Source organism: Sinocyclocheilus rhinocerous, unplaced genomic scaffold (assembly GCF_001515625.1).
Source record: "Sinocyclocheilus rhinocerous isolate Xijiao unplaced genomic scaffold, SAMN03320098_v1.1 scaffold6186, whole genome shotgun sequence".
Classification (NCBI taxonomy): domain Eukaryota; kingdom Metazoa; phylum Chordata; class Actinopteri; order Cypriniformes; family Cyprinidae; genus Sinocyclocheilus; species Sinocyclocheilus rhinocerous.
The window spans coordinates 109522-133278 of record NW_015630016.1 but is presented as its reverse complement, the minus strand read 5'-3'; the positions used below and the strand labels follow the sequence as shown (position 1 = coordinate 133278).

The 23757-nt window shown below is 38.3% G+C and overlaps 1 protein-coding gene across 2 annotated transcripts in view; it reads right to left on the bottom strand.

The window, feature by feature from the left end:
- The window catches only part of fibcd1b (fibrinogen C domain containing 1b), an 85935-nt gene that overhangs the window by 32372 nt on the left and 29806 nt on the right, over nucleotides 1–23757 (bottom strand). For both annotated transcript variants that reach the window (XM_016551560.1, XM_016551561.1), the window contains 3 exons: nucleotides 21548–22027; nucleotides 7678–7837; nucleotides 5894–6030 (listed from right to left, as the gene is read on the bottom strand). In XM_016551560.1, coding sequence (XP_016407046.1) covers nucleotides 5894–6030; nucleotides 7678–7837; nucleotides 21548–22027 — 777 coding nt within the window. The remainder of the gene's footprint in view (nucleotides 1–5893; nucleotides 6031–7677; nucleotides 7838–21547; nucleotides 22028–23757) is intronic.

Genomic DNA, 23757 nt, shown 5'->3' with positions numbered 1-23757 from the left:
TTAGTTTTTTAATTTTACTTAATTTTTTTGTGCTATTTTACACATTTTGAATAATTAATTTGTAAGTATCTCATTTGATTAATTCTAATAAATTTGTATGTGTTGAATTTAATTTATAATATTGCTAGTAATCTGTTGACACAATTTTATTAAGTAAATATAGTGTATAATTTTTTTTACAGTGTATACAAATACATTTTTACATTTTAACAGTAAACATTGTAGAATGTAACCTTAACTGATGCGTCATGAACTAACCAGACTATGAATGAAAAATAGTAGGCTATATTTTTTAATTAAAATTTAACTTAAATACAAAATAAAAAAATACTGAAAATTATTAAAAGCATTTTAAAATAAATAGGAATTAACTGTTTTACAGTTAACATGAAACAACAAATTGTACATCATTAATTAATCTTAAAGGGGTCATATGATGCAATTTCATTTTTTCCTTTCTCTTTGGAGTGTTACAAGCTCTTGGTGCATAAAGAAGATCTGTAAAGTTGCAAATACACAAAATAATGTTCTTTTTAGCAGCATCATATGACCCCTTTAATGTTAACTTCTACATATATAAAGATTAATAAATGCCTTAAATTAATAATATAATAATAATAATAATAATAATAATAATAATAATAATAGTTAACAAACAAAAGTTCATATGTAAAAATAAAAAGGTAGGCTATATTTAAATATTTAGCAAGATTTAAAATTGCTGTAAATTATTAATAAACCTAATAAAAAAAAATAAAGTGAAAAAAAAAAAAAAAACATAATAGGAACTACTATTCATTGTTTGTTCATGGTGCCTAATACATTCACTAATATTGACATACAAAACTTTATTGTAAAATGTAATGCTTGATTCCATTTCTTGGAGGGGTGTTTTTATGTGTGTACTCCCAAACAGGAGAAAATAAACAGTTTACACCACACATACACACGTATCTACCATTAAAGACGGTCATTTCCAAAAGGTCAATTCTGCACAATCTTTTCCAGTTAAAAATAAAACAATAAATCAATAATTTGACATTTCCTGCTATGCTTTATTTTTTTTATGTCCATATGTCTCAATTTCTCTACATCTTGAATTCTAACCCCTCATTTCATTTCAAAACCTAATCGCAAAACATAAATCCTACACCACGTAGCATGTTACAAAAATAGAGGCTTACTTTATCTAATCACAGCTACAAACCTATGACACAGCCTTCGCCCTGCGCAATTACTTAAAAACATGCATTTGGATATATACAACCGTGCAATGAAACAAGAATGAGCAAAACGAAACAGCCAGACATTGAAAACCATTTTTTTCAGAAAGGGAAGAAAAACAAGTTGCATTCCAAGTGCATCCCCCACTCCATTGAGTCCACAAATTGAGTTTCAATCTAAAACTTTTACATTTCAGGTCTTAGTGCTTTTTTAATATTTCAGAGAGGAGTTGTGGGTACTTTTGATAAAAGCACCATTTGATAATGCCAGATCACTTAGCACTCTAATAGATCTGCTCCCATAAATGATTTATAGAGTGCTCATTTTTAGTCCTCTCCTTTTAGCAGATAAAATAATAATAGTGGAATACATTATCTCGGGGCAGAGCGTGGGTCAGGAACGGAATACAGAATATCACCACCACAGGTGATAATGCGTGTGAGCTTGTGTGTTTTTTTTGCACACATGAATGCATAGATGTGTGTTTGTATGTGTGTATGAGAGAAAGGGTAACGGGGAGAAAGAAAGCGATAGACAGAATGAGCCTGTAATGCATGATCAAGTCAAAAGAGAAGATATGAAACATCTTTCTTGACTGACACCTCTATTCTTTCATCTGTCAATGCCTTAGGTGTGTGTGTGTGCATGGCCATGTTATACTTGGTTCTACCCAAAAAATTATCAGTGTTGCAGAAACTTTATTTATTTATGTTTTACCTGCATGCCCTCCCTGCATCTCTCCTTTCCTCTCTCTCTGTTTAGCATTAATGCTGAGGAAAAAAAGTGTCATCCCTATTTATAGGAGCTCACAGTGTCTGGCAGAAAGAAGTGTTCTCTCTTTTCTCTGTCATGCTCCCTGCTGAAATGAAAACAAGAGGCAACAAAGGGACGAGGGCAGGAATTACATAGTAAAGAACGAGAGGATTGAGAGGTCTCATTTTGATATTAAAGCAAAGCTGTAGGTCACTGCACAGGCTCAAAGTGGCTCAGGCTATAAATTCTTCCATTTCAGTTTCCATTTGTTGTAGTGGTGGCAAACTTCACTGTAAGCTTACATCATCTGGACAGTGCATGACTTTCGGAACAGATGCAATCAATTACTAGATGTCCAAAAAATGGATCAGAGTGGGTGGAATTCATCCTAAACTCCCAGTGTAGTGACTGTGGATGTGCAGTCTGTAATAGGAAGGTGGTGTGTGTTTTGAAGAGCTGTTTAAGTTTAAAGCGGTCAAAAAGGATGACCCATTTTTGTACTGAAAATCACAAATGATAGTGCTGGAACAAAAGCAGCAGATCAAGCCCGCAATTACGGCTCATTTCTGTATACACACAGTTAACTAGACAAAATATCTATTCAGAGTTACAGTAAATGAAACCCGGGAATGGAAATAAAGGTCATTATGAGAGAAAAAAAATAGCCATCTTAGATCATACATTATCAAATTTAATTTCAGTTTCTAGGTTTTTGTGAGAGCACCTTAGGAAAATGTTTCAATTGTCACATTATTGCATACATATTTTTCTGTTGTTGACAATTTGAAGAAATTAACATCGTTGGACCACTATTTTGAAGCCATCTTCCATGTCAAAACTAATGCCTTACTTTCTCTTGAGTATTTTTTTAATAAATTGGCTATAAAATTGATGTCCAAAAGTCTGATACCATGAGTGAAAATACTTTTATTCTGTATTATCCAGGGGTCTCCAAACTCAGTCCTGGATGGCTGGTGTCCTGCAGAGTTTAGCTCCAACCCTAATTAAACACACCGGAACCAGCTAATCAAGCTCTTACTAGGCATAGAAACTTCCAGGCAGGTGTGTTGAGGCAAGTTGGAGCTAAACTCTGCAGGACACCGGCCCTCCAGGACCGAGTTTGGAGAACCCTGGTTAACAGTACCAATGAAATGTTTAGGGTCTGTAAGATTTTTTAATGTTTTTGAAAGAAGCCTCTTATTAAGGCTGCCTTTATTTGATTAAAAACAGCAATATTGTGAAATATTATTATAATTTAAAGTAACTGTTTAATATTTGAACATATTTTAAAAAGTAATTTATTTTCAGCAGCCATTACTGCAGTATTCAGAGTCACATGATCCTTCAGAAATCTTTCAAACGCTGCTCTGGTGCCCAAGAAATATTTCTTATTATTATCAAAGTTAAAACAGTTTAACATGCAGTCTTTTTTTCTATGGTGATCGAAACTTCAAAAAGAAAGCATTTATTTATAGAAATCTTTTGAAATCTTATAATTGTCTTCGCTGTTGCATTTTTACATTTCATTAGTCTCCCCTCAATATACACAAACACCAGTACAACCCCCCACCCCACACACACTATGACTGTGGGTGTCTTCTTTCCTAGTTGCAACAGTCTCTTGAGCAACAGAAAGTGGGACAGTTATGAAGAACTAATAGCCTAACAGACTGCATACTCCCTCTTTCGCCTCAAGCCATTTCCTCTCAACATCTTTCTCTTTTTACCTCTCTCATTCTATCACCAGCCTCTATGATGTCACTGATTTTACTCACTCCCATATACAGTACACTCAAATATGCCTATGCACACTCAATGATTGCTGGAATGGGGCACAGAGAAACCATCTGTGCTGCTGCCACAACTGAAGAAACTGTCTTTCCTATTGTTTCTCTCTCATATTCTCACGTCCTCAAAAAACATGTCATATTATGCAGTTCTGTGAGATGTTCATATTTAAATATAGACGAATGACTTCAGAATGTTCTACTGCATGCAGATAGATAGATATGCATGCAGATGTTATTGATCTCTGAGGAAAAGTTCAGGAAAGGACAGCCTCCGTAATCAGCAGGATTCAGTCCTACGCTGGGAGACCCCGGTGGTTACACAATCTCAAAACCTAGAGTAATAATAATAACGACCCTCAGCATCATCATCAGAATCATATCGTCATCATTATATCAATCTCACTAAGTGCTTTCATGATGCGTTTCACCATTTTAAGCAGCTAAATATGACAGCAACTTTGAGCCTCATTCTGTAAAGAACCTCAATTAAGACATCAGTATATCTACATGTCTTTACTGAACCAGACAGTGGATTAGTGCAACAGTACATGGTTGGAGAGATTAGATGCATAAAATTTGATATGACATCAAAAGTACATTTGACTTTTTTGGTGCTTTTAGCCTACCCCAATCTGGGTTTTAAAATGAGATTTAAAATGGAGAGAAAAGCAAAGCAGGCAGCTTGAAATGTGATGGATTAAATAAATAATGATCTTTTTCGGTTTGGTAAATCTGTGTATGCTTTGTGCATTGTTAAACGGATAGTTCATCCAAAAAAGAAACTCCTGTCATTTACTCGCATATGTCGTTCCATACCTGATTTTCTTTCTTCTGCAGTCCTTCAAAGGGATAGTGAAAATTGTCATAATTTACATGCCTTCATGTTTTTCAAAATCTATATGTATTTCTTTCTTCTGCAGAACACAAATGAAGATATTCTGACTGATGAAGAACACTGGGGTCCAAACAATACACGGATCCCCATTGACTTTCAATGTATAGAGAAAAAACACTGATCTTTTGTCATACAGATTCGGAACTACGTGAAGTTGAGTAAATGACAGAATTTATATTTTGGGGTAAAACCATTTAAGCTTGTGTTGGCAAGTGTATATGTGTCGGAGAGGAACGACGGAGACGTGGATAATCGAAACAGTCTTTAATAGATCCAAAGACACTGGGTATATCCACACAGGGAACGGGGGAGAAGACACACGAACACAACATAGTAGACCAGACAAAGGAGGAACGCACAGACTGGAACTAAAATACATGTGGTGATTAGAACTAGAAACAAGACACACCAGAATCTAATGAGCTATCAACGAGAGGGAGAAACGGGGTCACGGAGCACATGGGGAGGGAAAACACAACAAAACAGGTCCATAATCCTGACAATATGAGGTAATGGTTTATTTGCGATTTTGTGGATCTGCTGCCCCTTCAAATCACTGAACTGATAATACAGGACAATCCTAGACCACCAAAGTCCTAACCACATTAAACATGCCTACTTCAATATTTAGGTTAAAGTGTGAAAAGTGTGATGTGACATGTGGCCAAGTATGGTGACCCATACTTGGAATTAGTGCTCTGCATTTATCCCATCCAAAGTGCACACACACAGCAGTGAACACACACCCGGAGCAGTGGGCAGCCATTTATGCTGCGGCGCCCGGGGAGCAGTTGGGGGTTCGGTGCCTTGCTCAAGGGCACCTCAGTCGTGGTATTGAAGGTGGGAGAGACCGCTGTACATTCACTCCCCCCACCTACAATCCCTGCCGGTACGAGACTCGAACCCGCAACCTTTGGGTCACGAGTCCGACTCTCTAGCCATTAGGCCACGACTTCCCCAAATTACTTGGAAATTACTTGTCAATCGACATGACAATCCAACATCGTGGGGGCTGTTCTTCCCCATGTGTGTAAATCCATAAGTGACTGAGAAGAAGAACCCTGAAACACAATAATCTTCTCTTCTTTTTCCCCATTTCGTTTCACATTTACATTAAAATGAAAGCCTCACTTTGGTGCGATACCACTAATACCAATGAATCACTCTTCAGGAGGTGCATATTACTACAAACTCACACAAACTAATGTGCATGTGTGTTAATGTGACTCACCGTCCAGCCACCTCCATCCGTGCTCATATCACAGTAGACCTGAAAGCCGGAGGGGAAATGAGTAGGAAAAACAGAGTAGATGCCATCTTGTCTCTGACCGCTAGCATATATATCACTACAGTCCCGTGGACGAGAGCCTTAAAAGAGAGAGAGAGAGAGAGAGAGTCAGACACAAACCACAAAGACTAGATCACCAGATAGTTACAAGATAGCAAATAGCTAAATAGCTAAACTAGGCCAAGGCTAATTTAATGACCAAAGGGATATCGCTATAGGTTAGCCAACATGACTTTGCACAGGTTTTTCCAAGGCAGCTGGTGCTTCTCAGTTTACTGGTCTCTGTTCCCAAAAGAGCGATCCTTTTCCCTGATTATAGAAAACCCTCTTTCACTGGCACACACTTGCATACAAGTGTCTGCTCCATACTGAGGTTCATTACAAGCCACACCTGTGGCTCCAGCAGAGACATCAGGGCCTTAAAAGTAGAGTGGTAAAATGCTTTCAGACACATTAGGCCTCCCAAGAGCACAATTTAAGCACAGACACTTTCCACAGAGTCTGCTTCCAGCGACTCGTCTAATGAGAATTCAGATCAGCGGGGACACAAAAAGAAGACAATAGTTATGTGCACTTTTTAAACACAGTTTAAAATGCCATGTGACTAATCACTCTGGAGCTACAGGAAATAGTAAGAGCAGCATGCTACTATGCTATTCAGAATCCAACTCCTCAATAGCAAATATCATTAGCTGTAATATCAAAAGCATGACAGGGAAAAAAGTCAATTTCACACTTTTATAAGCCTCCAAAAAAGAACTTGTCACTAGTCACTATAATATAAAGAAATATTAGCAATACATATATTGCAAGCAAATACAAATTATTTTTGAATGGTTCTCAGAAGAGAAAGATGTCAACAAAAATATTGACTGCTTGGGACAAAGAGAGGGATGGATGGACGCTTGGAGGGATGAGGGACACATGAATAAACAATGAAACATACACTACCATTAAAAAGTCTGGGGTCAGTAAGATTTAAAAATTAAAAAAATAATACTTTTATTCTGCAAGGATGTATTAAATTGATCACAAGAGACAGCAAATACTTTTATATTGTTACAAAAATTACATTTCAAATAAATGCTGTTGTTATTATTTGATGAACATCATGTTTTTACATGTTTTTATATAAAAAATATAACACTGATAATATTAAGAAATGTTTCTTCAGCAGCAAATCAGCATATTAGAAAAACTGAAAAAATTTGCTTTGTCATCACAGGAATACATTGCATTTTAAAATGTATTTACACAGAAAAAAATATTTGGTACCACTGTAATTTAAGGTGTCCTTGTTACACATGTAACAATAATTACTATTATAATAACAATTCATTATGCATAATTACATGCAAATAACCCTAAGCCAAACCCAAATCCTAACCCTAACCATATAGTAAGTACATGTAGTTAATTAATATTACTCAGTACTTATATGTATAATTACACTGTAACAAGGACACCTTAAAATAAAGTGTAACCAAATATTTTATGTTGTAATAACAGTTTACAATATTACTATTTTAATGTATTTTTGCTAAAGTAAATGCAGACTTCCTCAGAAAATGCAGCGAGCATAAGTGAAAGAGAGAGAGAGAGAGAAAAAAAACATTTAAAAAAAATCCTAACAACCCCAAAACTTTTAAAAAGTATATAGTGGATCAAATGGACAATGGACACAGAGGTAAAACCCCAAACATAAACAAAGGAGATGGATCCCCTACCATTTGCACAGCCTTTAAGGCGAACTCCTCTGACTGGCGCCCTCTGCAGGTCAGCCTTCACCCTGGCCTTCAGACCTCCAGTTTCCTTCTGCATGGCATTTAGAGCATCGCTCACAGAGTTGACAACCTTCACCATGTTAATCTGGCTCTCGGAGAGCAGCTGCAACACATACACAAACAAGAACTATTACACAGACAGCACAAACTAACAAGGCAACTGGCCAGAAAAAAACTGCAGGCAACAGACATGTGCAGTGAGTCAGATCAATGTGGTTGATCTGCAACTTATTATATACTTACTGACATTAATTAAAGACTGAACAAATTTCAAAATAACTTCTTTTGTCAGATTAGGGATGGGAAGATTTCCCGATTCATTCGGTGCATTGGCATAAAAAGTTAACGATGCGATGCATCGGTTTAAAAAGTGTGTATCGGCTACAAGTCGGCATTTGTATCGCGATGCATCGTATCTAACATATTTGCATCGGTAAAAAACGATTTATTTATATATAATTACTAGTGGATCCGCTATACTTTTATTATTTAGAAAGTGACGAATAATCTGTGATCTATGTATTTGTTTGTCAAGCGCGTTCTCTCATCACCACTGCTGCGTGAATATGACGCATCACAACACCACGGAGACCCGAGAAAAAACTGGGATTAAAGTCCAAAACCTGACTTGAAATAACCTAACAAATCAATCGGGGCTAAAGCGATTCCATAAACGACAAATTAAGTTCACACAATCACACTAATTTGTGCACGCTTAATCTTAAGCAGCCCGTAATGTAGATCATGGATCAAATCGATCCACCATGGCAAACAGCGAATTTGAGATGTTGTGTTTTCCTCAGTGCATAACTGACATGTCACAGGTATATTTTTCATCTGTAAATGTTAGAAAGTCATGCAAATATATCCATTTTGCTGTCAGGAGTGGGCGAGGCTTACGCGAGTGAACGAGCGCAGCTGCGCGCATGCGTGCTAAACAGACAGCGCGCAATCGAATAGGAGCGCAATAATTCTGAGTAAAATATACATTTTGCTAAAATATTGGTTATTGGACATTAAATGTGCCTTATGTAGAATTTTAAACCTTCATATAAGTGTATTTTTATGATAGCAGTAGGTAACTGTAAAGGGACTATTATAATGTAACAAATGTGAGTGGAAAGGACCAGCCTGCCCCATCTTGCAGGGAAAAGCCTGAGAAAAGGCTATAGAAGCTGCCATACTTCTCCTGGTCCAGAGGCAAAAAGCCTCAAAGCACCACAAAGGAAACATGCTACCAACAGGTTTCTTCCCACTGACTGACCACCCAAAGGGGCATGGTAAGCAGCTATGGCTGCCACGTAGACCCTCATGGTGGAGGGGGTCAACCCTGTGGAGAACCGTCCCTGCTGGAACTCCAGAACTGAACCAACCAGGTAGTTAGCTGGGACCAGCTGACGATTTCCGCACCATGAAGCGAACACATCCCACTTCAAGGAGTACAGTTTCCTCATGGAGTGAGCTCTGGAGTGGAGTATGGTCTCAACAACCTCAGTTGATGGACCAAAGTCCATGGTTTGGGCCCCCTCAGAGGCCAAACCCACAATTCCAGGCGGGGATGAACGATTTCATTCCCTGATCAAGTCAAAGGGTCCCTCCTGATTGGAATCTCCGGTAACACTTTATTTTGATGGTCTCTTTTGAACATTCTGTTGACAATAAGTAATGTTGCACCTACATGTCTACTAACTCTCATCAGAGTATTAGTAGACTGTTTGCTTAATATCTGCTAACTCTTTATTGTCATGGTCTCCCAAAAGACATTCTACTGACTATAAGTAACTTTGCAAGTACAAGTACAACTTATTCTAACCCTAACCCTACCTGTCTACTAATAGTCTACTAATACTCTAATGAGAGTTAGTAGACATGTAGGTGCAACATTACTTATAGTCAACAGAATGTGTTAAAGGGACCATTAAAATAAAGTGAAACCGAATCTCCTAGGGAGAGCCGTTGAGGAGGGACACTAGGTCCAAGAGCCAATCTCGGGCTGGCCAGAACGGGTCTACTAGAAATAGATGGACCCCGTCCCGGCGGACTCTCTCTAGAACTCCCGGGAGCAGAGCATTCGGGGAAAAGGCATACCGATGCAGCCTCAACCGCATTTGTACCATGGTATCCAGTCCGAGAGGAGCTGGATGTGAGAGGGAGAACCAGAGTGGATAGAGTGAAGTCTCAAGACGCACACAGATTCACCGCCTGCTCCACCACATCAGGGTGGGGCCTCCATTCCCCGGACCTCAGTCTCTGTCTTGACAGGGTGTATGCTCCCTGATTCAGGTGCCCAGGGATGTAGACTGTTTTGAGTGAGAGGAGTTTTCCCTAAGCCTACTTGAGGATCTGGTGTGCCAACTTGTATAGTTGGTGCGAACGCAGACCCCCCTGGCAGTTGATGTAGGAGACCACTGATGTGTTGTCTGTGTGGACAGGCACATGATGACTCCTCAGGTCTGAAAGGAAGTGTTTCAGTGCACAAAACACGGTCAGAATCTCCAGGCAATTTATGTGCCACGTGATATGGTGGCCTTCCCACAGACCCTGGGCAGAGTGGCCACTCATGACTGCTCCTCTGCCCGTGAGGGAGGCGTCCGTCATTAGCGTTACATGATGACAAGGAGCCCCCAACACCGGGCCTTGTGACAGGAACCAAGGCTTCCTTCACGTGTCTAAGGCACGTAAGCATCGCCGCGCGACCTTGATCATGCAAAGCGGGTTGCCTTTCGGGGAAAATCCCTTGGTGTTGAGCCACCACTTCAAAAGGTCTCATGTACAGCAGGCCAAAAGATTTCATGTAGGATGCTACTGGCATCAGACCCAACAGTCTCTAGAACTGTGTTACAGTGAGTGACTGGCCTAGCCTCACACTGTTCACCACTGTGGGAATCAAAAAACACAAACAGGAGACAAATGTGCCTGCATCGTTGTTGAAACCCATACAACACCGACAAAAGTGGTTCTCTGTACTGGAGAAAGCACACTCTTCCTCCGCCTTAACCCCAGCTCTTTTATGTGAGCGAGAATGACATCTTGATGCCGAACCACCATCTGCTCTAACTGAACTAATATCAACCAATCATTGATGTAATTCATTACGTGGATGACCTGGAGGTGCAGAGGAGCCAGAATTGCATCCACACACTGGTGAAAGTGCGAGGTGTCAGTGCTAGGCCGAAAGGAAGAATGAATGCTTTGCCCCCAAAAGCAAACCTCAGGAACTTGCTGTATTGTGGAAGGATGTAAACATGGATGTATGCATCCTCTCTGGTGACAAACCAGTCCTTGGATCTGATTTGAGTCATGACCTGTTTAAACGTCAGCATCGTTTTGACAGAACGATTCAGTCTGCACAGACCTAGAATCGGACGCAACTCCCCACCCTTCCATGGAACGATGACATACCAGATGTAGAACCTGGACACCTTCTTGAGAGGAGGAACACGTTCTGTGGCCTCCTTGCTCACAAGAGTAAGTACTTCCTGTTCCACAACCAGAGCCTGTCCGGGACACACCATCTGCAAGACCCATTGAGACACAGAAACCGCAAAACGTGCTTCCGTGTCCCAAGAGAGCACTGTATTTAGAGGGTGAGGGAGGAGAAAGGGTGAGGCCCATCTCCAATCCCTATACTAAATTAATATAGACATCTCAACTTCTCAAAGCCAGAACGCTATTTCATTATTTAATTCCTCAGAATTAAATGCAGCCAAACAACCAGACAAGTGAAACACAGTCTTGATGTTAAGCTGAAAATTATATTATATTATATTATATTATATTATATTATATTATATTATAATAATATATGCAATTTAAAAGAATCACGAATTAATACGTTTGCACACAGTTGGAGGAAAGAGAGAGAGAAAGGGAATCTCCCGTCTGCTCAAAGTTTTCCCCCGGCATTATTTTGTTACAAACCCGTAATGCACCGATCCGCAGAAATGCAGAGATCCGTGCCACTCGATTCTATATTGCATAAGACTTTCTTTCCTCTATAAGAAACGCCAACGGGAGCAGAGCTAAACATTCCAGATAGTGCACATTAGTACACGTCGGGAATTTTATGAATGAACACAGCCAGCTCCCTCATGAGCTGACTGTACATGTTCTGTTCCCAAACAAACCACACATAAATCATGTGTATCCCCACCCCTGATGTGATGAGAGCAGATAGAAACACACTATCTAAATGCAGTCTGCTCATATGCAAGAGACTGAGGTGGCGGAGGAAGATAGGTGCAGCCCAAGGACCGCAAACATGGACACACTCCTCAAAGTGTGCCTGGCGGAAGCAGAGTGTTCGCAGCAGGAGGACAACGCACACAGTCAGCCCCCTCGAGATCTGACAATGTGTGCTCCCCTCCCAAACAAACAATATAACGATCGTGTGTATTCACACATATAATATTTAGCGCTGGCAGGGAAGAACACACAGTCTAAAGTGCTGCCTGTTTTTCTTGCTTGCCATACATTGTTGTTATTTTGCACTGGCACTAACAAACAACAGATATTTCAGTCTGACACACACAGAGAGCTTGCTGAAGACACAGAAGCTAACTCTTGTTTGTTTCGGATGAACTCTACTTTCTGTGTCTCTACGTCACCTCGCCCGTGATGTCTCGCCATTCCATTGGAATGATTTCACACCAGCTTCAGGACACGGTCACGCAGAGGCATTCCCAAAGCATTTCTGACGCAGCACTTGTGCCAAGTGTAGATCTGTGCTTGATGGCTTTAACTTATGGGATCTCTATAGGTTTATTTCCTGGACATATAGAAAGCTTTGAACCATTGATGTGAGCTGCTTATTGTCCAGTGAAAATAAAAATCCCTTGTAGCCCATGAGAAGGCAAAATCAGACTGGGAGACAGGTTCCATAAGACTAGCTGTCATTTCATCTCAAATGCTTGACATGCAATAGAGCTGTAAAGGTCTTTATGCCAGATTTACGGTGTGATTTTCTGCTTGAGGCATTGAGCTGAATCTGCTATTGCTTGTCTATCTAGAAATAAGACTATTGAAAGAAACACACACCCTGACATACATATGTGTGCCTTTCCCCCATAAACTTAAGAGATCTGACCCATTTTAGATGGAAAACCCTGTGTTCCTGTGAACATATGAGCTTGTGTTTGTTTCATTGTTTGTGAGGCACATTCAATATAATGAGTGTCCTGTCCTCGCCTGCAGCTCAACAATCTGTCCTTCAGTGATCTTTAAACAGGACACACACTGTCTATACATGCTGTAACTGATGAGCTATGAACATAAACTATGAAACTATACTACATTTCACACAAAAAGTTTTTCCTCCCTGTCCATATATTTTAGGCAGATTTTTGAAGGAATGAGACCAGGTTAAATCGATCTGATTACTGTTTCAAATAAATGTTGTTCTTCTGAATGTTCTATTCCCGAAAAAAACTAACAAAAAAAACACAATTTCTAAATTTTCCATTTATTTTTTCAAAACAAAATATGAAATTAGCATAATCACAAACTAGTGTCAATGAATTCAATATTATCACTGAGTTTTTTATCGGTATGATTTTTTAAAATGTTTTTGAAAGAAGTTTCTTATGCTTATCAAGGCTGCATTTATATGATCAAAATATTTTTAACAATTTAAAATTACTGTTTTCTATTACAAATGTCATATATTTTAAATATATAATTTATTCATGTGATGGCAAAGCTGAATTTTCAGCAGGCATTACTCCAGTCTTTAGTGTCACATGATTCTTCAGAAATCATTCTAATATGCTGATTTAGTGCTCATGAAACATTTTTTTTTATCATTATCAATGTTGAAAAGTTGTGCTGCTTAATTTTTTTTTTTTGAAAACCATATTATTCAAATAATTCAAAAGAACAGCATTTATTTGAAATATGTTTTGTAACCATGTAAAAGTATTTGCTGTCACTTTTCACTTAGCAATTTAATGCAGCCTTGCAGAATAAAAGCACTAATTTCTTAAAAAAAAAAAAAAAATCTGTAACACTTTATTTTATTTGCAGATTCTTACAACTAACTAGCTGATTATTAGCATGAAAATTACTAGCATATTAGCTGTTTATTATTACCTCTAAAACACATATTAATGCCTTATTCTGCATGACCATATTTTATATCCCTTAATCCACCGCATACCTAAACTTAACAACTACCTTACTAACTATTAATAAACTGCAAATTAGGAGTTTATTGAGTGAAAACGCTTAATTAATAGTGAATATGTGTTCCCTATTCTAAAGTGTTACCAAAAAATCTTATTATCAATTTTTTCAATCTTATTATCAATCTTTTTTATGTGGAAATTGTGATAATGTTTCCAGGAATAGAAAGTTGAGAAGACCAGCATTTATTTGAAATAGTAAAGTTTCATAACATTATGGACGTCTTTACCATTACTTTTGATAAATTTAATGCAACCTTGCTATATAAACAGAATAGTTTCTTAAATAAAATCTTAATGATCAAACTGTTAAATGGTAGTGTTTGTACATTACTTTCCTGAGGCTCACATACAAGATTTATGAGGAATTCATGAAATATTTAAGAATTCAATTATTGTTTTATTTAAAAAAAAAAATCATACTCTAACAGGTCGATTTGACCTGATGTCAATTTTTGAATTCTTGAGTCAACCAAACATGCACTTCTGTATTGTGTCTTTTGGATACAGTGAGGCCAATTCCTCTCATGGGATAGGGAAACAGACAGGACCATTACTAATACACTGCTCCACACCGAATTATGTTCTCTATGACCCTTGACTATTAGCGCACTGAACCGTATAGATCATGGTTGGTTTGACACCACAAACACTTGCACATAACACAAACACATACACATGCACGCTAGTGCACTGATAGTCTAATGCCCATAGTAGGTAACCTTTAGCTTAAGAGCTTTTCCGGGTTTCTATCAATGAGATGATTGTAATACTGAGATGATTGACAGTTCAGAATTACTTCCTTTAAAGGCAGAGTAAGTGATTTCTGGTAGCCAATGTTGATATTTGAAATCACCAAAACAAACACGCCCCTACCCCAAAAGGGTCTTGCCCCTATTTTGATAGCTCCACCCCACATATACATAGCAACCCAGGCAACGATTAGTTCTGTGAAACAAAGCAAAACCAATGTTACACCGTGTCTACGGACGTGAGCGGCGCGGCGCAACAAATCCCCGACAGAAAACTGCTGCCGGGTTCTATTTATGACGTGCTGACACAAATTTCAAATGGTTTTCAACGGTCGTTTGATCGCGTCCAGTGTAGGCAGACTTTAGCTGTTGTAGACACGGTGTTACTCACCTATTGAGAAGAAACAAAGCAACCTCGGCGTCCGATCACAGGCCTCCGCTCCTTGAGTTCTCTCCACCGCTGGAAAGCTGATCCGATATTTACACGGGTCCTACTTCTTGCCTTATCGTTCCGCAGACGTTTTCCTCTTTTGTTTTTTATCCGCCATCTCTATCTTTCTGTCGCTCGGCTCGGCTAATGTCTGTCCCATGCACTGAAAGCTCTCTCCTCCACATCACGAGTAGACACGCCCCTTATTGCTGATTGGCTACAAGTTTGTTTTGTTATTCGGCCCGAATCAGTTTTCTAAAGTGTTTTTGAAAAATCACATACCCTGCCTTTAATGGCAGAGTGTAAACAGAATAGTGGCTGAAGCTAAAATGCCACTAGAGCTAAAAGAGATTCACACAAAGCTCAATGCTTTCATTCCTCGCCAATATTTTTCACTTTTATAGGTGATGCTATTTACTCTCTGAAATTTGAGGGGGAGTTATATCCTGTCTGCGTGTGCATATCCTGCTGCTTCATGGAGCATATGTGCTAAAATGCTATCATTTTTAACCTGTAAACTTACCTCAGTTCAGAGCTGGTTTCACCACAAATGAACAATTAAACTGACCTTACAATTTAATACAGAACTGGGTTTAATCTGTGACAAGGGAACTGTCTGTGTTTCATTTTTCATACAAAGGGAGATAATTACAGGTATAAGTGCCCTTAATTAATAAGGTTTGATAAATTTAGGGATGACACATTTTTACATGGTTTCTACGGTAACCACACACCCTCTTCTGCCTCTTTTTCTTCACTCTTCAGTTGTGGTTCAAGCCTGTGCTGAGTGTTGCTTTCTGTGCTCCTTTTCAGATTTCACAAATCCAACTATTCATTCAAACTGTATCAAAGCTCAACCAAAAAAAAAAAAAGTATGAAACAGAAAGACCCCTCACAATCACACACACACACACACACACACACACCCGTGCACACACAAACACAGGTCACCACTGCTGTCTAAAAGTCATCAGAAAAACGGAGGATTATTTTCCATTCAGGGGGGATTTTGCTAACGCCTTTCTCTGTCGCACAGGTGTTTGGTAGTGATAAACAACTCTCTTTCACTCCTGCCCGCTGCGTGTTTGTCCGCGTGTGTGCACCCGTGTGTGTATGTGTGTTTGTTTGATAGATTTGGTGTGTACGAGCTAGTCAGTAACTCGTGGTTTGAGAGAGATGGTGTTAATCCTAAACCTTAAGTCTTCATAATTCATATTAAAGTCAGGCTTTAACTTGGTAATTCACTTAACACAGGAAAACAGGCAGCATCTGCTGTTCCCCAGCTCTGAAACTGCAGTCTATAGAGAAATAAGTGATAGAGCAGTTGCCATCTACTGTATCAATGTCCTCAAATCAGCTTTCTCCATCCTCAGCTGGCAATAACACAATGTTGTGACACTATATTTAACACTAGAACCGTGCATAATGCAGTATAAATACAATATGTTACAGAATGCAAGTATGAAAGCCAACACACTCATAAAATGCCCTGGAGCAGTAGAAAATCCTACTTATAAAGAACCATGCAGGACAAGGAAATTACAATATATTGCAAATAAACAATCAGTGGCACTCTGGCACATGGTGGACGTTAAAACCAAATAAAGGTGTCTTACACAGTCAAATAAATACTGCTCTAAGTGTAAAATAAATAAATAAATAATAAAAATAAAACCCTAAAATGTAATATGCAGCTCTGTCCCTAGAAGCTTCGGCTCCTGCATGAAATGCAGCATTAGAGCAGCCTTAAAATGTGGAATTGTCATGATGGAGTTTACAGTATTTAATAATTTCACATGTAAACATTTATTTTTTTGTAATTATCATTCCGTGTTTCTGTTCTTGATTATATTGCATTATACTGTTTACTTAAATTAACTTTAAGATAAATACATTCCATGTATTCCTCATTAATCTTGTATGCATCAGCCATGAGTAATTTACATACACTATCGATCAAAATAAAATATCACTGGAATAAATTTTAACATTGTAATAAAATTGAAAACTTTTATTTTAAGTTATAATAATATTTCACAATATTGTGTTTTTAAGTGTTTTTACTGTATTTGTTTATTTTTTGATCAAATAAATACAACTTTAGTGAGCACATGCGTTTAAACCTGCTGACGCAGGAGCCGGTGTTCTGACAGCATGCGCTGCTGCTTGTTTTCAAGCAGAGGAATGCACACACATGCGTCGTGGTACTCTCATGAATGGTGGCGGAGACTGATGCGGAAGAGAAGAATTGTTGAATAAAGTCGTTATTTTTGTTTTCTTTGCGCACAAAACGTATTCTCGTAGCTTCATAAAATTACGGTTGAACCACTGATGTCACATGGACTATTTTAACAATGTCCTTACTAACTTTCTGGGCTTTGAACGTGTCAGTTCCATTGCTGTATATGGAGGGTCAAAAAAGCTCTCGGATTTCATCAAAAATATATTAATTTGTGTTCCGAAGATGAACGAAGGTCTTACAGGTTTGGAACGATATGAGGGTGAGTAATTAATGACAGAATTTTCATTTTTGGGTGAACTATCCCTTTAAATGTAAATGCACCTTTCATTGGTATACTTGACTCTTCATATGCAGCTTCTGTGGCTTGAAATTTTGATTGAAACTTCTGATACACAAGGACTATTTCAGTGAACATTAATCTCCATTACTAACTTCAGATATCAAACTGGCTGGCGATGGTAATAAACAACTTCCAATGGGTCTCACATTTATGACAAAAGCATTTTACAACTGAGCCACGGTTTGAAACAGCATAAAGTGTCATTGATAAAGCCTTTGAATTTTTTTGTATCCATCTCCTGACGTATACTGACTCCTGACTGTGTCTGTCCGCAGTCGTGGCCTAATGGTTAGAGAGTCGGACTTGTAACCCGAAGGTTAAAAGGGTTTGAGTCTCAGGTCCGGCAGGAATTGACGGTGGGGTGGAGTGAATAACTAGTGCTCTCTTCCACTCTCAATACCACGACTGAGGTGAGACCCTTGAGCAAGGCACCGAACTGCTCTGAACTGAACTGCTCCTCGGGTGCTGCAGCAATATGGTTGTCCACTGCTCTGGGTGTGTGTTCATGGTGTGTGTGTGTTCAGTACTGTGTGTGCACTTGGATGGGTTAAATGCAGAGCACAAATTCTAAGTATGGGTCACCATACTTGGTCACTTCACAACTTTATGCCAGAGATCTTTTAACAGTGCCTAGTTGATTGTTTGCTTCAGTTGCATTACCAAGGACTGAAATGCTCCAGGAAAACTCTTTTCATGCTGAGCTAATCAAAATGACCACAGCTGATTAGAGTTGAAAGTCAAATGGCTTTGTGTGCCATTGAGAAGGTGATTAGCTACACATGATTGAGTTTACAAGTCATTTTTAGGAGGGGGTGATCTTTTTTCAGTGATTTTTTTCAGCGAACTCAGTGATTCTGTTTTTTTTTTTTTCTGACATGTTGGTTATACCTTTCACTTGGATGTTATAAGTTGCACTGAGTAAAATTCTAAGTATGGGTCACCATACTTGGTCACTTCACAACTTTATGCCAGAGATCTTTTAACAGTGCCTAGTTGATTGTTTGCTTCAGTTGCATTACCAAGGACTGAAATGCTCCAGGAAAACTCTTTTCATGCTGAGCTAATCAAAATGACCACAGCTGATTAGAGTTGAAAGTCAAATGGCTTTGTGTGCCATTGAGAAGGTGATTAGCTACACATGATTGAGTTTACAAGTCATTTTTAGGAGGGGGTGATCTTTTTTCAGTGATTTTTTTCAGCGAACTCAGTGATTCTGTTTTTTTTTTTTCTGACATGTTGGTTATACCTTTCACTTGGATGTTATAAGTTGCACTGAGTAAATGCAGCTGGATAAAACAAAAACTGTGTCCATCTTCATTTCAGGCGGTGGGGTATAGATAATTTGCTATACCCACTGTATACACTGTAAAAAATTGCCAGGAATTTACAGGATTAAAGAGTACTATTTTACAATAAATTACTGTAGTCAGAAATTTACTGTGAAATCAATGCATGCTGGGTCACTTTCACAGTTATTTACTGCTCTTGTTTTACATCAAAAATATATTAATTTGTGTTCCGAAGATGAACGAAGGTCTTACAGGTTTGGAACGATATGAGGGTGAGTAATTAATGACAGAATTTTCATTTTTGGGTGAACTATCCCTTTAAATGTAAATGCACCTTTCATTGGTATACTTGACTCTTCATATGCAGCTTCTGTGGCTTGAAATTTTGATTGAAACTTCTGATACACAAGGACTATTTCAGTGAACATTAATCTCCATTACTAACTTCAGATATCAAACTGGCTGGCGATGGTAATAAACAACTTCCAATGGGTCTCACATTTATGACAAAAGCATTTTACAACTGAGCCACGGTTTGAAACAGCATAAAGTGTCATTGATAAAGCCTTTGAATTTTTTTGTATCCATCTCCTGACGTATACTGACTCCTGACTGTGTCTGTCCGCAGTCGTGGCCTAATGGTTAGAGAGTCGGACTTGTAACCCGAAGGTTAAAAGGGTTTGAGTCTCAGGTCCGGCAGGAATTGACGGTGGGGTGGAGTGAATAACTAGTGCTCTCTTCCACTCTCAATACCACGACTGAGGTGAGACCCTTGAGCAAGGCACCGAACTGCTCTGAACTGAACTGCTCCTCGGGTGCTGCAGCAATATGGTTGTCCACTGCTCTGGGTGTGTGTTCATGGTGTGTGTGTGTTCAGTACTGTGTGTGCACTTGGATGGGTTAAATGCAGAGCACAAATTCTAAGTATGGGTCACCATACTTGGTCACTTCACAACTTTATGCCAGAGATCTTTTAACAGTGCCTAGTTGATTGTTTGCTTCAGTTGCATTACCAAGGACTGAAATGCTCCAGGAAAACTCTTTTCATGCTGAGCTAATCAAAATGACCACAGCTGATTAGAGTTGAAAGTCAAATGGCTTTGTGTGCCATTGAGAAGGTGATTAGCTACACATGATTGAGTTTACAAGTCATTTTTAGGAGGGGGTGATCTTTTTTCAGTGATTTTTTTCAGCGAACTCAGTGATTCTGTTTTTTTTTTTTCTGACATGTTGGTTATACCTTTCACTTGGATGTTATAAGTTGCACTGAGTAAATGCAGCTGGATAAAACAAAAACTGTGTCCATCTTCATTTCAGGCGGTGGGGTATAGATAATTTGCTATACCCACTGTATACACTGTAAAAAATTGCCAGGAATTTACAGGATTAAAGAGTACTATTTTACAATAAATTACTGTAGTCAGAAATTTACTGTGAAATCAATGCATGCTGGGTCACTTTCACAGTTATTTACTGCTCTTGTTTTACTGTGAATTCACATTATAAAGTTGCCTTTAACTGTGCCACTGTGAAAAATCTAGTTGTTTACTATTGTAATTGTTTTGAAGTCACCATAATGGTGATTAGTATTTGTTTGGGATCTTGGACCTTGTATATTCATATTCAAATTGCTGATCTAGACATGTCAGAATGAAAACATTTGTCAAAATTATGACAAGCTAGAAATATGAAATAAGCGAATTGCCTGACTTTTAGTTAGTCGAACTATTCTTAGCATGAACATGAACCTTTTATTTTAGCATTATTTAAGCATGAAGATTAACCAAAAACTTATTTCATATTCATAACTGTTTGTGGATAGATCTTTCACAATAGTGAAGCAACTGCTGAGATACGTCTTTGAAAAATGTGACATCAATACTCGACATACAAAACACAACAATGGTCACACTCAACAAATAAAAACAACAATTACAACATAAACCAACATTACAAAATAAACAAACAACACACATTTCTAAAAGTGAACCAAAAAACATTTTAATAGCACAAATAAAACCAACAAGAATTTAAAAAACTCTACAGCATGATCTATTCATGCTGTATTGAATGCTGGGTGCCTTCATAGTACATATGCACTGTAGAAACACTGTATGATGCTGTTTGTTAACAAGAAATTTCTGAGAGTGCAGTTAGATACAAGAGAAGTCCCACTGTGAAATTACAGTGAAATATAATGTAATTTCACTCGAACATTTTTAACAAGTTTACTACAGTGAAAACTATTCTGAATAGCATTTAGCTTTTCTTTATTATTGGTAACACTTTATTTTAAGGTGTCTTTTTATGGCCACATATTAATTGATTCAATTACTTGATTGCACTTCCAAAACTTAATTCATCACACAGCATTTAAAATGAGCTAGTAAAGACATAAGGGTGATTTAAAATGGTGAATATCTCCTGTAATAGAACCAAAGATATACACTTATTTTGTACATTTTAACCAAAAATCTTTAAAAAATAAAAAATGGACATGCCATGCCAACTACCCACATGCATGTTATATTTAACTGAAGACGCAGCTGTTCTGCATATGTGTGCATCTGCATGCCATTACCTGTATAAGTCTGCTCTGTTCAGTCTGCAGTGTATTCAGGTCCTGTCCCAGGTTGCTTTGTCCTCGTCTGAGAGACTCATAGTCCATCTTCAGCTGTCCTGCATGAGCAGACAGCTTAGCAACTTCCTCTGCCAAGTTGACCAATAGCGCTCGATCCTGACCTTTGACGGACTTGAGATCCGTATCGTGGTCGGTGAGTGAGTGCAGCAAAGACGTCTGCACGCCTTCCAGCCGCAGGAAGTTACTGTTATAATCAGGGCAGTTGGGGTCGATGAAGATATTGATGCGTGATCCATCACCCCTCTCGACTGTCACCAAAGCATTGGCTTCGTCCTGATTGGTGCTAATATGAGGCGGGCCATCCGACATGGGGGGAGCCTGGTAGTGGTTCATAAGAAGAATGGTTCCCGTCACTGTGACTGCGAGCAGAACGGCCACGAAGAGAAGGATGGTACATAGCAGATAACTACAACTCATCCTCTGCAGACAGACAGAGACAGAGGAAAAAAGACACAGAGAGACAGAGAGTTAAAGCCATTATAACATCATAATCATCATTACCATTTCTGCAGAACAGAAAGTGCTTTTTAAAGCCCGTCCCGGATAATACTGCAGTCTGACACAAGTGCAGGAAAGACAAAGTAGGAGGGATGAAGGTGTTTCTCACCCTGCTCTCCTCTCCTTTCACAACTTAGCATGAGAATCATCTGTTTGCTCTAATAATGCTCATTTCTTAGTTACATAGTTCCTATTTTCTTGCAAAAACACAAACAACCCTCTCTTCCCCTCTCAGCTCTTTTCTGTATATATGAATCCGATTATATGCTGAAGAATGTAAAGTAATTTAAGTCTGAGAAAAGGGTTACAGAAAAATGTAACGATTTGTTATTGTATGTAATGTATTATTATTTGTATGAATAATCAAAGTATAATGAAAGTATAAAATTGTAAAAATTCTATTTACACTGCAACGTTCGTAATATGACACCACACTCTGCTGTGGCATAATTCAAGTAAATTTAGCATATAATACATCAGAAAGTAAAATAATGCAATCTACTCCACTTTATGGTAATCTTGCAGATTTAAAGTTTGTGTTTTTTATTCAGCTAAAAGGTGAAACGGTGATGAATTTGTGTTTTATTGGTCACACGTCTTCACGTGATATGAATTCGCAAGGCAAAGTTGAACTTTTGGAACATAGCGAAATTCGCATGAGCTTGCGTTTCCTGCCTCCCACATTTACATTGGTATGAATGCAAGTCAGTGGATCAAAAAGTGTTGTGTGACCGCACCATAAGAATTAAGCTTTATTTGGTAATCATCGGTCCTTCATTAGAGAAATGCTTCTCACAAATCTGAATCTCAGAACCAAACATAGACACCATGTTGTCATGTTTGAGTGTGTGCTGTCAATGTGCATTATCCATTCACTCATTACCAGTTTTACACAGTTTACCATCCAAACAAATGTGTGTATGTTAAGTCTGGACATGTGTGTGTGTGTGTGTGTGCATGGATGCACTGGCAGTGGAGACGTGCTCACTGTGTAAAATATCTAATGCTCTGAATAAGTGTGTACACATATGTTGTATTTTTTTCCCCAAGCCTTCCTGTTCATAAATATGCTAAACAGCCATGCTGGCATTGGCCCATACTGATGGGTGGTTAATGGCTTGCTTTACGAGTTGGCTTTTACGATCAGCTCTCGGAAAATAAAAAGATTTCGGGGAAGCACTTCAGTGAAGAGTTTACTCAGAGAGACCACAGATCTTCCCTCCTCCATCTTTGAGAGCTGGTGGAACATGTCAATGCACTAGATGTGATAAGCTTCTGGTATTATTTCAATAGGATCAAACCACACTGAATTTGTTATTTCTTATATTTAAACAGGATCAAACCGAACTTTGTTATTTGCACAAGTCAGAATTACTTCTGACACAGGTATATGATTTTTCTGTCCTTGGATGAGCTTTCCAAGCACAGAAAGAGTTTACAATTTACATTTACAAATTAATAAGTTAGTGTATTATCATGAATTAACAATGAACAACACCTATGTTAAATTATGTTCATTTATAATAATTTTAATAATATACTATAATTTCATAATATTTCTATAATGTTACTATTTCTAATAATCTATATATGATTTTTTCAGATTTTCTGAAGTCATATATCTCCAATTTTTATTTATTTACATTAATATA